Here is a 13,303-nt window from a genome sequence, read left to right as displayed (position 1 = left end):
TAGGTGGGTTTACACGGCTCACTTTTGATATTTATCATGAATAATTCGGTAGGTAGAAAAGAAATGTGAATTCCCTTCCAGTTTGCACCAATCGTCCAAAATGTAATTATCAGTTCATCTCATGATCTTGCAATTTCGTAATTGAAATGCATAAAACATTTAGCAATAAAATAGAAATAATAATATTATTATATTATATTATTATTTCTTTTTCAAGACAAGATAATACGAAAATTGGTAGCAGCTGTCGTCTAAGTGACGTGTCTTCTTGATAAGAACTTTTTATTTACTATTAGTTTAAACGGTTCACTATACATGAATCATCGGAATAAAACAACAAACGTGAACTAATAGTTAAATACGTTTTCATCTTACTTGGATGATAAAACTTTCGATGATTTCTTACAAACACTTTACTTGCTTTTCAATATTAATTCCAAAAATAAACTTGAAAACCTGCCTTTACAAAAAAAAATAGCTTTTGCCTAAACTGATAGCAACTATCTGTCTAGTCTAGGCGATGGCTTTATTTATATGTAGAACTTTCCGTCAATTTCGTTGTAATTACTGCATAGTATTTGATGGAGCTGTTAGGCGATTAGTATTATGATTACTTGTGATCATCTTCAAAGTGTAGATTGTATCAGATTTAATAGTTTGGGCTATAAAAGAATCATTAGTTATTGTAATTATCTAATTACCATTAGTTGTAATTATCTAATTTAAGTTAAACTTATGAAACTTATTTTTTATAAAGAAAAGTTTGAAGTTATTTATTTTATTTCATGTTTAGTGTATTTAGACAAACTTTGCCTAATCGAACATTATTAAGCTATATACCAAATATGATGTATAGCCTATACCTAGCCACAGCACTGCCAAGACAATATCTAATACTATCTCTTTCCTCTCCGACAAACATCATTCTAAAATAACAATTTAATAGGTTTTAACAATATTGCTCCACTATGAACTTTAACTCACATTCGCCATAAATCCCTCCTTTTAAAGGAATTCAAAGAACTTTCACAACAAATGTTTTACTATTTCGCGATCAATAGCTCCGCACTTTGACAGAGAAAAAGGACACTTTAATGGATTTAAGTTTTTCAAAAGAAAATACAAATTTCAATCTGATTGGGTTTGATTCAGGCATCCACAACTAGATGGATAATCTCTAAGAGTACTGGACAAAAAGAGTCTATTAAAGTAATGTGAGTTTATCGAATGCATTATGTTATATAAGTACATATATTTATAAAGATGGCAACTTTGGGGAAAAGGTAGCAGCTTCTGCAGAACCACCCAAACAAGTATATATTTCCAGAATACAAAGTATATATATACTGGAAAAGTATAAATGAAGCAGGCTTTCACTTACTTACTTTATAAGAGAATTTTTAATAAAATCTTTATTAACAAAAAATTCTCAGAGTGGTAACTAAAACAGAATGTAAAGTTGGAGATTCTTGCGAATTATCCGAAATCACAAAGCAGAAGTAAGTAGTTAAAAATTTAATTTCGAAAATATGGCTCAAAATACTTCCCGGTGCGCCAAAAGAGAGAAAGTGAGGAAAATAAGAAAACACAGTCCAACCCAAAATATCTATCAAGGCTAACTACATTCTTCCAAAAAAAAAGCACTACCTGTTGAGTGCCAGATTTATTGAGATTCTGTAGTTTTGTATAGTCGCGTATAGAACTTAAATGTATATTCAAGAAGCAGTTGGAAGGTTTCAGGTTTCAATCAATTCCCAGAATGTATATTCTAAAAAACATTACTTTTCAATAAAATTACCATGGATTTCATCAAAAATTCAACCAAATCGCTACAAACACGAAATCATACCAATCCTAGATTATAATCGATTGAACTGTTTTATAAGGAAACACGATTTAGTAGATAGGGTGCCCTTGGAAGCCAAGCAAAAGGGTCTCCACCACAGCATATTGTCATCAGTTTCATACCTTCTACCATTGGAGCACCATTATGATGGTAATTTGTTGCCGCCTATGAAATGGAATGTCTTAGAACGTACCAAGTCTCTATAAAGGAAATGCCACTGTATTCGGTGTAGTTTCTTTCCATACAATCCGTTGACTACTAAAATAACCACAATGTCAGTTTATTCAGCTGCTCTAAAGCAAGTTTCCAGATTCCTCTACATTCTGTACTACTACCAAATTATTGTTTAAGAGACTTCAAATAACAATTGCAGATGAGTTCGTTTTGTTTTCATTATTAAACAGGATTGACAGAAACAGGATCTAGATTTCATATAACACTTTTTACTTAACATAAATGCCATAACAAAGAAAAGTTCGCTTATCATTTTTACCTGCGCTATAAATAACTTGGTACAGAAATAAAGCTGTAGAAGACTGGAAATTAAGAAAACGACAAGTTTTTAAAGTATTCGATTGTTAAAAATTGGAAAAATGTGACTACATCCAAATCGAGTAAATGAAAGCCTATAAACCGAACTATTAAATTAACTCAAACTTATTTAGACATTATACTGCGTGTTTTCTACCAAGCATGGCGACTTTGACAATTACAAATGTGTCTCTGTTATACCCGAAGAAAGAAGCTAACTTTTATTGTACTACACTTAAAAACTAATGGAGATGTCGAAATACTAGCCACTATTTAGAGTACACCATGGTAACCTTGAGTAACCCCAGGCCCTTATATAGAGGGCAATAAATATGTATCATTACTGTTACAGAACTAATGTGTGCTGCCAACCAGAAAGTACATAGAAAACCTCTAGTTCTAAAAACATTATCCTAGTATTTAATACTGTCCTTATTTATAAGGACAACAACACATCACCTACTTCAATTGGAGACATTCTACAACTCGTACATCGCAAATTTATTTCAATCATTCCTTAAAATAAATCGTGACTAAATTCAATCTTTCTAAAAATTTATTCAACGTTTTTTGGTTAGCTAAAACGCGCTATCAATATCCTCTCCACATGTATGCAAATTCTTCCGCTTAGCAGCAAAGGAAACATGTGGTTTAGGTTGTTCGTGACGTTTATCATTTTCCAACACATTCAGAATTGTTTCTGCCACCACGCACAGAAATGAACACAGACGGTAATTAACTCATCCTGAAACAAGACACGTTTTCAGTACAGTTCTACAATACACAATGCCAGATAACATTCTCACTAAATCCATTTCAAAAAACAATATGTAATCGTATCCATAAACGAAAACAAATGCGAACTATAATAAAAAAAAAAAAAGATGGAAGTGAACTGTAATTAGCCAGATGTTTGTAAAGTGTTTCAGTCGATCCGTAAAGGTAAAAGAATTAAAATTTGTTCTTGATTAGGTCAACTCTGTGAATGATTAGCAACAAGAATAGACCATACAGGTGTATGGAGGGAATGTTGATACTTAAACAAAAAAAAAATGGTGATTTGGACTTGCTTAGAGAAAAAAACTATGAAACTTTTATTCTCGATTCACCTCTATTATTCGAGAAAAAGAAAAATTACGAAGGTCGCCAATTATATGATAAGTGACAAACGGAAAGGGAAGTGAGAATATGAAAAACTAGGAAATAAGATGGCCACTTCTAAACAAAAATAACAACTTTTGAACAATCTCCTTAAAAGGCGTTGTAAAGAAAAGGATTGCTGTGTGCTGAGTCAAAATGGAAATATAATAGAACATATTTTAAAGTTTAAATAGATTTTTTTTTTTGGTATACTGAAAGCGTTTACAGTACTTATTGTCGACAGGAACACTGCTGCTGAAAGAAAATGCGGCTCTAAAAGCTTGTCTAATCACCCTTATTGATCAGGCTTGTTTTTCAGGGAAGAAAAGTATGCATGGCAAAAGATTTGTTGATCAGCTAAGATCTTCTTTCCTATTGAGCACATTCAGTAACGGATTCTACACCTCTCAAGACAATCAATGGAACAATAACAAATATTCTTGGAACTTACGTTAATTTGACTACAAAACCAATAAAAAGACATCTAGAAATTAAAATAGCAAATGGTAAAATTGTAGCTAAAACTATCAAGAGTATTGTTCATCAATTAATTATATTGAATCTAGTTGCCAACTAATCAACAGATCTCATTAATATTGATCCACAATTCAGTTGACTATGTGTGAATTTAAACTAAAAACAACAGCTAGTTTGTTTTTATTTACCTCGCTCCAAGTAGTATATAATTTTTCATCAAAATCGAAAATATCAAGGAAAATATGAGCGTTTTCATTCTATCTTGTTTACAACGCGTAAGTGATTTATGGGGTGACCTTTTTTTCAAGTCTCAACTTCAAACTAAATATTTTATTAATAAAAAACTAACATTTAGAAAAAGAAATGTGAAACAGAAAATAGCAAAAAGTGACAAAATAATTAGTTACGCAGATAAGACTATGATACTGCGCATCTAAAACAAGTTACCTTGGTTTCTGTTCTACTTCGTTTTAATTATATTTAAGTTTGCAAAAACTAAATTGCTTGAACTGTTACTGGTAATAGGGTTAAGACCAAGGCCTAACTACCTAAATGAAAAAAGAAGTTATGTTTAAAAAGGTGCACAAAGCAGAACGATGAATACCTGAAAAGAGTATTGTAGTAAGTTCTCACCACAAATATTCTTGAAAAAGGGAGTTCTTACTAATAATTGAGACTAAAGCATCCAAACTAAACACTCTCTCTTCCAAAAGCTTCGAAATTACCTGATTTGAAGATGTTCTGGAGCGAAACGATCACCAAAATACAAAAAAAAAAGAAGAAGTAAATCTTATTCAAGCGAACTTTTAAAACTTATATTTCAGGAAAAAGGAAATCAAGAAATCTAGATGAATATATTTTAGAACCAGACTGAGTTAATAACTGCATAAGTTTTCGTAACTGCGATTATTACAGTCTAACTTGCTATCGTTTACAACTAGGTGGTGTAATATCGTTTACAACTAGGTGGTGGTAGTACATCTGCCATAATCACATCAGGAAGAAATTATTCGAAGGCGCTGTTGCGACCGTAATGGTCGATATGTTACGGTAAAAAGATCGGGTTGGATGTTCGAGGTTAGGGGTCGAATCTACCGGTAGGGCACCATTTGTCGATTTTACTCTGTCCATTGATAATGTTGTTTCATTATCAATTTCATATAGGCTGTTTACACAGTCTTATCCATGCGAGCCTTAAACGGAAACGGCTTTCCATGTTAGCAAGGCAAATATGAAGTGTTTTAGTTACGCATTTAAGCCAGCCATTAAATACAGATAGCAAGTTCCTAGAGTACCCTCTAATTGAGACAGTCGAACGTTGCTAGGCTCTGGCTGCCACGAATTATTCCCACTACTAGATTCACTATTATGCCGAGATACTTCATTGCCACATTTTTTTTTTTGAGAAAATCGCAAAAAGTTACCAAAATAGCATCTATAAGATCGCTCTTTCGCTCTTTGATCGATTAAGGACAAAATCTTAGTTTCAACAGTTCAAAAACGAAATCGAGTTTGATCTGTCTGCGATTATCCGTTTTTAGCATATTTTGGTTAAATACACACCCTGAAAAACGTAAAAAAAAGGGTAGTTTGTACAATAAAATTATTTATGAGGATTTTTTAGAGTTCCTTAAATATTTAATTGTCTTGGTTCATAATTAAAAAAGGAAGGTTGTTAGGCAATTTCTTCATTTTTAAAAACTTCTTTACTGTTGCTTTACGTTTCGGGTATCATTGATATTTTTCACCAAGTGCTACTTAGGATCTAAAACGCTGTATACATTATAACATCACTCGTTTCTTTGTTTTATTCAACAGGTAATAAATAACTAAAAATTCATAGAGAATTGGCCTATTGTACCGATAAGTAATGTATTTGCAAAATTGCTCCTAATGAATGCTAATTTAATGTTAATGATAATTACTTGACCTAATGTGAACAGTGTTCAAAATGATTAATTGATGGGTAAAAGAATTCAAATAACACCTGAATGTACATTTTAAACTACTTAACTATTTATATATGCATTCAACGCTATTTTCCTGACACCATTACAGCCAGTCCTCGGTCACAAGTGAATCTACTTTATTACCTTTGTCATTGATCATCATAGTAGTTACCGCCGTTAAACCTTCCTCTTAAGAACTTTTAATATGCGATTGGAAGCTTCAAGAACAAGTTGAAACAATTGATAACTTCAAATGTGTGGAACTTTAATGTAATAAGTTAGCTTATGGCAATGAAAGCAGTGAAATACGCAACCTTTTGCATAAAACTGGCTGCTAATTAACAAGATCTTTCCAATCACCCCTTCAGGGATGTAAAGTTCTGCTGGTAGTTTTATTATTTCAACTCGCCCACCTCGACCAAAATCTCAACACAATAAACACTAGGTGTCTTCCAAAATTCTCTTATGGATTTTTTGGCGGATTCTAACTTCAGCTAATTAGCTTTTAGTTTTCATTCTTTAGTTTATCTTCAACTTAGTTTTTCCACGAATTTTAGATACGATAGTATTGCAAGTGTGACAATGCAAGCGAGAGTGGAATACAGAACTCAAGCTGTAGCCATATCCACTTCTGCGACACCTAGAAAAGGCTGTTGAAAGTAGGATGCAACCTGAGATCATTAACACTGTCTGGATTAAATATTTCTTTGTACAGGTCGTACCATTGTTTTTTTAAATACTTTTTTATAATATACAATAAAATTTTAGTCCAAAATTCTTCTCTTTTTTTTGTTCAAGTTGCTATCATGCAATAAAGAAGACGATTTCTCAATTTTCAATTAATCAGATTCTTCAAATGACTCAGAAGATGCGGAAACAAGTGAATTGGTGGGCTTATTATTAAAACAGTTTATTCTTGGTCCGAGTTAATGTCGTCTAGTTTTAGACGTTGATTATAGAAATAAAAGGTTCTATTTTATTTCATTTTAATCTGAATCAGTTTTTCAAAAAAATCTCAAATTACTGGTACCTTAGATCAACAATTCGCACTCAAAAGTAACAATTTTATTTTCTGGAACCAATCATAAATGTAAAGAAATGCTTTCAAAGCTGGGTTGTCTTTCCTTAGAGTTAATCTCATAAAGAACTCAGAGTTGGACCGTTTGACCCTCTAACCAGTATGACGTGACAGCTGGCTAACATTCAGGTTACACCACTTTTTTTTAAATAAAACTATTGCTCTAAGTTTATCATACAATTGACATAGAAATGTTAAACTTTCGGAGCAAATTTCTAATGGTTTCATATCTACTTCCCATAGAAGTCGTATCCACTGAACTGTTCAAAATTCAGTTTACAAAAGAACATTCAGAACAACTTGGCGTAATTGAATGACTAACACCAAATTCCGTCCTTCACATTGTTGTGGTAGTGAAGTACCTGCTTTAACTCGGTGCCAAGATTTCATTTTATAATATCTAGTTATATGTGTATAAAATCCCTGGGTTAATGATGATTATTATTTTTTTAAATTTATTGAAATGCCCGCACAATGTATCACTCTTAATAATAAAGCGACTGTACATCCGACTTTTGGAAGTTGTAGCTAGGATTCACTGCTAAATGAAGCGTGGTCAAGAGGATTTGAGAGTTTCGAAGAGTTCCAACTATTTCTAGTGCCAGAAAAATGTTAGAATGTAGCTGAAGCAAATATAGGGAAATCAAAAATGAAATTGGAAGGTTTAATGGTAGATAAATTTAAAATAATAAGTTAAAAAAAAAAAGTTAAAGAAACTAATTCGGTATAAAATGTCCATGTTCGATAGATTCAGTTTAATTTTAAAAACCTATTACAGATGTTTGAGTACGTTTTGAGACTTCGTTAAAATAATCAATCCAAAAGTGAATATTTTTTAAAAATGTACAATTGTTTCTAAAGATACATTAGTAATTACAGGTCACTCAAAGAAAAAGAAGTAAAACACAAGCGTAAAGATGCTAAAGCAGCGCATAAACTGAATATGAAGTCAATGGACAAGATGTTCTTAAGCAAAGCATTGCTTGTTTTCTAAAATAGAACTTGTAATCAAATCATTGTGAAAAATTGAAATAGGTTCAGGCCTCATCTGGCAATGATGAAACTCTCAAGGAAATCGAACAAACTGGCAATTCTGAAGAACAGCGTCTTCATAATATAAGAAGGTAATATGAACACACAAATTGGGTGAAAACGTGTCAAATAGTCTTACAAAATTCCATCTGACTGTGGAATTAAAATTTTATTAAATTAAAATACCATGTGGAAAATTAGACAAGATTACCAGACCAACAGCATTGCAAAGGGCCGCCGCCGTTTAGAGAGTTGGAGAGATAGATGTGGCAAGAGAGCAAGTCTTTATATTAGGAAATAGAGTTCCACTTTGCTACGTAAAAATACGCTTCATTCATAATCTGACCAATTATTAAGATAATGCCGTTATAATAATAGCTAATAAAAACAGCGTTCCAAAAACTAGGCTACGGGTCGGCTCATAGAACTAGACCGACCACACAATTACTGCGCTTACATAACTACGTCAATATGTAGTAATTTATTTAAATATATATCGTATATATAATATATATAATTTATAATCAAATCATTGTGGTTAAAAATTAATGGCAAATAAAAGATGTGAAATTTTATTCGACAGTAAATTGTTAATCATTACTATCTAAATAGTTTACTGTTTCGGTTTCGCTGATACGATGCTGTTCACAAATAAGTATATTTCTCCAGAGTGCGTCACCTCTTAAGCCTTTAGAGAGATATTTTAAGATATAAAAACTCTGTGAAACTTAAAAGATGGCAGAAGCAGGAGAAACGTAAAACATCCTCAATAAAGATATGCTCTTCTTTCTCCCTAACTCTAAAATCCTTCAAAATTTAAAAATTGACTCTGTTTTATTGGGGCGACATTTTCAGCAACCTTTACTTTCCGTAAAATCAATTTCCATAAACGATTTTCAGACCAAGATCTCAAGAGTAAAATTAAGTGTGGGAAAACTAAATAGATTTTTTTCAGAGATTATTGACGATAAAACCATTTCTTAGAAAGTAGATGATCCTCTAAGGGATAAGGGCGTTCTGGTGGGAATCTGAGCATGGCAACACATACTGACACTCCAATTGGGTAGTTGATACTGTTGGGGTTTAGCAAACACACAACAAAGACACATTGATTCATTCTATATATCGGCCTACATCAACTTTGCACTTAATCAAATTACATTTAACTGAAACTTAATCTTATCGGCCAAACCACCAAAATACAGAACCCATCTAATATAAATGTACAAGGTTATAAAGTTCATTAGTATCAGAGTTTCAAAAATTATAGCCACCAAATTCAAATATTGCTCATCAGAAACTCGTATTACGGCCAAACAAAATTGATCTTACTTAGAATTTAAGCAATTCATCTAATCCTTTTACAGCATTCTACCTCACATTTCACTTAACAATTTTGAAAGATCCCAAATACTCTCTGGCCTCAGAACTGATTGTAGATATTCATGGTGCAATTGAATTGAAGAGTCCTTCAGAATATAAGACAGAATTTTTAATCCAATTCACTTTTCATATAACTACAATACAAGATTAGACGACGTCTGATGTTGCGCAAAGCTCAACTGCTTCCAAGAATAAAGCCCAGCGTGTTAAATGATTTCTTACTGTTATGGTTCAATGTATCCATCGAAATAGAGCCTACATACAAAAAATGACAGGTACCCAAGGTTAATTAACAACGAAATAGCAATTTAGTATTTAAACGGTAAAAAGGATTTACACCTGCTAAACGATATTCGCACAGACGTGGATGGATTCTCAGAAAAATACATTAAAGCAGAAAACGAACAAAATTGAATAAAATAACAGCAATTTAGCTCACTACAAATTTAAATTTGTTTTACTTGGAACAATTGAATCTTAGGGAAGGGACTAGCTAAGTGGTTTGCACATTGGATCCCCACTCGGAGATTCCGGGTTTAAATCCCGCTACTGACCCTTACAGTTTCTGTTCCTTGGAGATGACTCTTCGGCGCTGTGTTGTCTGTAATAGAAGCAAACTAATCCGGAGATTAACAGTGTACTGAAAAAAGCTCCCAGCGCCAATAACCTCAGCTGTTGATGACGCGCCTTAGCAGAGAAAAGGCGTAAATCGACTACTTCATGATTTTGACCGGGTGTTAAATATTGTATTACTGACTAAACTTATCAAGAATAAAATACATTCTAAGAGACAGAGAATGAGAGTCATTAGTTATGTTATGTAAACTATAATTGCAACTAAAATTACAATTTGAATGCATTACCATTCAAAAATAATTAAAATCACTTCCATTATTTAATAAAATAATGAAATTTTACTAATGGCGAGGTGACCCCCCTTCCAATAGTATGAATGATCTAGATCTCAAAGCTTCAGTGATGAATATCTTAATGAAAGTATTCATCAATGGGATGAACTGTGGCTTGAGGAACACTTAAGTGTAACAAAATCAACCTGATGACATAGAGATTCTGTTCAACTCTTTTGAACAAAACAAGCAACAAAATATCTTGAGGTATTGCTACTACAAATTAAAGAATCATTACTTGTATCAAAACAATAACACGGCCAATAAAATTAGTGTCTAACTTGCCCAAATAATAGGGAGTTAGCAAAAGGTGGTAAGAAAATTATTATTGTATAACCTGATGAAATTGTCCTCTATTACCCTGAGGAATCATAGAATAGTTCAGGTGTAACTTCATAAGTTTTGCTTCATTTACAGTTTTTTTTTTTTTTTAATTTAAAGCGCTTCAACTTCTAAGGTTGCTAGCCCGGAACTTTTTACAGTCCATTGCCGATGTCAGGACAGTGTCCTCTCGTTACTTACATCACAGGGCAGTGAACTGTAAGTAGCTCATCCTAGGAAAAGAAACTCTGAAGGCCAGCAGCTGGATTCAAACTCGGGATCTCCGCGTTGCAATCCAATATGCTGGTGGCTTTACAGAATTATTTTCCCTAGCGTCGAAACATTTTAAAAAATTAAGCATTATTTTTGCTTAATACTTTATTTATTTTACTCACCTGAATGCAAGTGCAATTTTTGACTCAAGATACCTGATGAGTGAATTCAGAAATGTGGCTGGCAACGCCACACCGAGCCATTTAAGTAGCATAATTGCAAAATTATTTACGTCTCGTTGAACTATGTATTTAACCATTCTACCCTCCATGGTAGCCACATAGATTGACATAAAAGTCCTTGTAATCAATGCGGTCGTATGCACTGATAAAAGTCCAACTTCTTTACACCATAAACTAGGAATTAACAGTCTCACTAATTTATACAGTTCAATCACAAAATCCTTATTGAAACCTGGTATGATCCTCTTCTTAATTTCCGGTGGAGATTGCTCTTCAACAGAAGATGGTTCATTTTTGTTGTTATTGGTAACAACCAGTGGTTTCTTAGGGCTAGTGTTAACTAATAATTTAATGTAGGGGTAACTTAGTTTACAACCGTATAGAAGGAGTGCCGCTGTCACTACGCCACCACCAACTTTCTGTTTATTGATATTGTATTTGGAGACGTCCTCCAAACATTTAGATATCACAGTTGGCATTTTGATTGGTTTGGTTTATGATTATGTCTATAGTGGACACTGACAGTTAATTATACCGGTACATATTTAAAAAATAATATAAAAAAAATTAGGAACCGAACATTGTTAATCAATCGATAGACCAACAGCGGTCTGGAAAGTGACTGCCTACGGACATTCTGGTGCACCACCCGCGACTAGACGGCAGACAGTGGATACTGAACTTGCAGATAGAAAGGGAAACTGACGCATGCGCCTCTCGCTATACTCAAACAGTCATACTCCTACCTCGCTAATCTATCCTTGGTTGGATTGTTTTTAGATTTTTATGCCATTAAAATTAATCTATTTATAATAAGTTAAATATAGGTGAATGCACTTTTATTTCCAACGGCACAGTATAGGTTTTATACAACTACTTTCTCTTGCTTTTAGTGCGAGAAAGTATTGCAATCTTTACAAATGTTTGAAATTGAGTTTCCCACGGGTATTTTTTGAGGAACGCTGAGACAACGAGTTTCCTGGACCGCTAGCTAACGAGTCCATTAAACGCTAAAACGCTTTTGCCTTTTGGCCGAAATGCATCAACTGCAAATGTACGCTTCTAGAAGGCGATAGAAACCGGAATGACTGGCTAGAATGGGATCATTGTTCCTTGCTCTCGAACCCGCGGTCTTGGTCTCAGAACAATTACAGGAAGATTAAGAAGAGAAAGGGTTGGAGAAGAATTGTACAAACATAATGAAATCGTCCTAGATTGTGGCGTTTAAAAATATTTATATGGCAGATCAAATTGAAAAAATACTTTTTAGTATGTTTACATGCAAAATATAGGTTGATTAATTCGGTTCAAAGCGTATCAAAACTGTCAAACGCAAGCTTTTTGTTTGCTCTCTAAGATTTTGATTTTCATTCCTTCTAAGATATTAGCGTTAAAACTTGAAAGAGACGATGAACTTACTCAACTTAGAATTTAAGAACGGAAATATCAAGGTCGGGAATTCGGCAAAAATGGAGATATTTGTTATCAAATAACTGAGATAAAAAAATGATAAAAGTAAAGTTTGTTCCGTGCCTTAAGACAACAAAATAGACCCAAACCATTGTCACCACTATTACCTATGGCTGGTAATAGAATGAACGCTGTCTGTTAGAACGAATCTTTATTTGTTACTTTCACTATTACAGAGTGAAATGAACAGAAAGTATAAGACGAAACGAGAGAGAAAGTAAAAAAATACATTCATCTCCCGTGTTGTCGCCTTAAGATGATGTTAGGCCGTCGTAACAGTGATGTCACGATTACATTATCATCTTTGATTGTTTAGGTGATGCAGCAGAAGTTTGCAACTCAATATAACTGTGAGATAATCTATTCTGTTTATTTTAGTTATTTTGCAAAGCAGATTATTCTCGCTTAAACTGCCTTGTAAATTTTTTTTTTTTCCTCTTCACTTCTTAAAAGTGGAAGTACTGAGATTATTACAAATATTTGAAAGGAGATTTTTAGATTCGAAATCTTTCTGGATGAGAATAAAAAAATGTTTGTGATATAAACTAACAGAGAGAAAAATCTTATATAATTTTCTTCCTCTTTATTTCTAATTAATTTCTCAAAATGGAATGTTTACTAGGTGTTGTAGAATTCTGTTTAGGTAATATTTGTTCACTACAACAAAAGCGTTCTTATGATTAAAGAGTGGTGCCCCAAGTCTTGCAATTAAA

At 33.1% G+C, this 13,303-nt stretch overlaps 1 protein-coding gene across 1 annotated transcript in view; it reads right to left on the bottom strand.

The window, feature by feature from the left end:
• Nucleotides 1-11,736, bottom strand: part of Abcd1 (ATP binding cassette subfamily D) — a 52,623-nt gene extending 40,887 nt beyond the window's left edge. Inside the window, exon 1 of the mRNA XM_074117943.1 lies at nt 11,061-11,736. Coding sequence (XP_073974044.1) covers nt 11,061-11,599 — 539 coding nt within the window. The 5' untranslated portion in view covers nt 11,600-11,736. The remainder of the gene's footprint in view (nt 1-11,060) is intronic.
• Between the last annotated feature and the right edge of the window lie 1,567 nt (nt 11,737-13,303).

The sequence above is a fragment of the Rhodnius prolixus genome, unplaced genomic scaffold (genome assembly GCF_049639745.1).
Source record: "Rhodnius prolixus isolate KJV_2025 unplaced genomic scaffold, Rpr scaffold_2, whole genome shotgun sequence".
NCBI classification, from domain to species: domain Eukaryota; kingdom Metazoa; phylum Arthropoda; class Insecta; order Hemiptera; family Reduviidae; genus Rhodnius; species Rhodnius prolixus.
The sequence above is the reverse complement of the archived record's forward strand: the minus strand, read 5'-3'. Positions and strand labels throughout refer to the sequence as shown.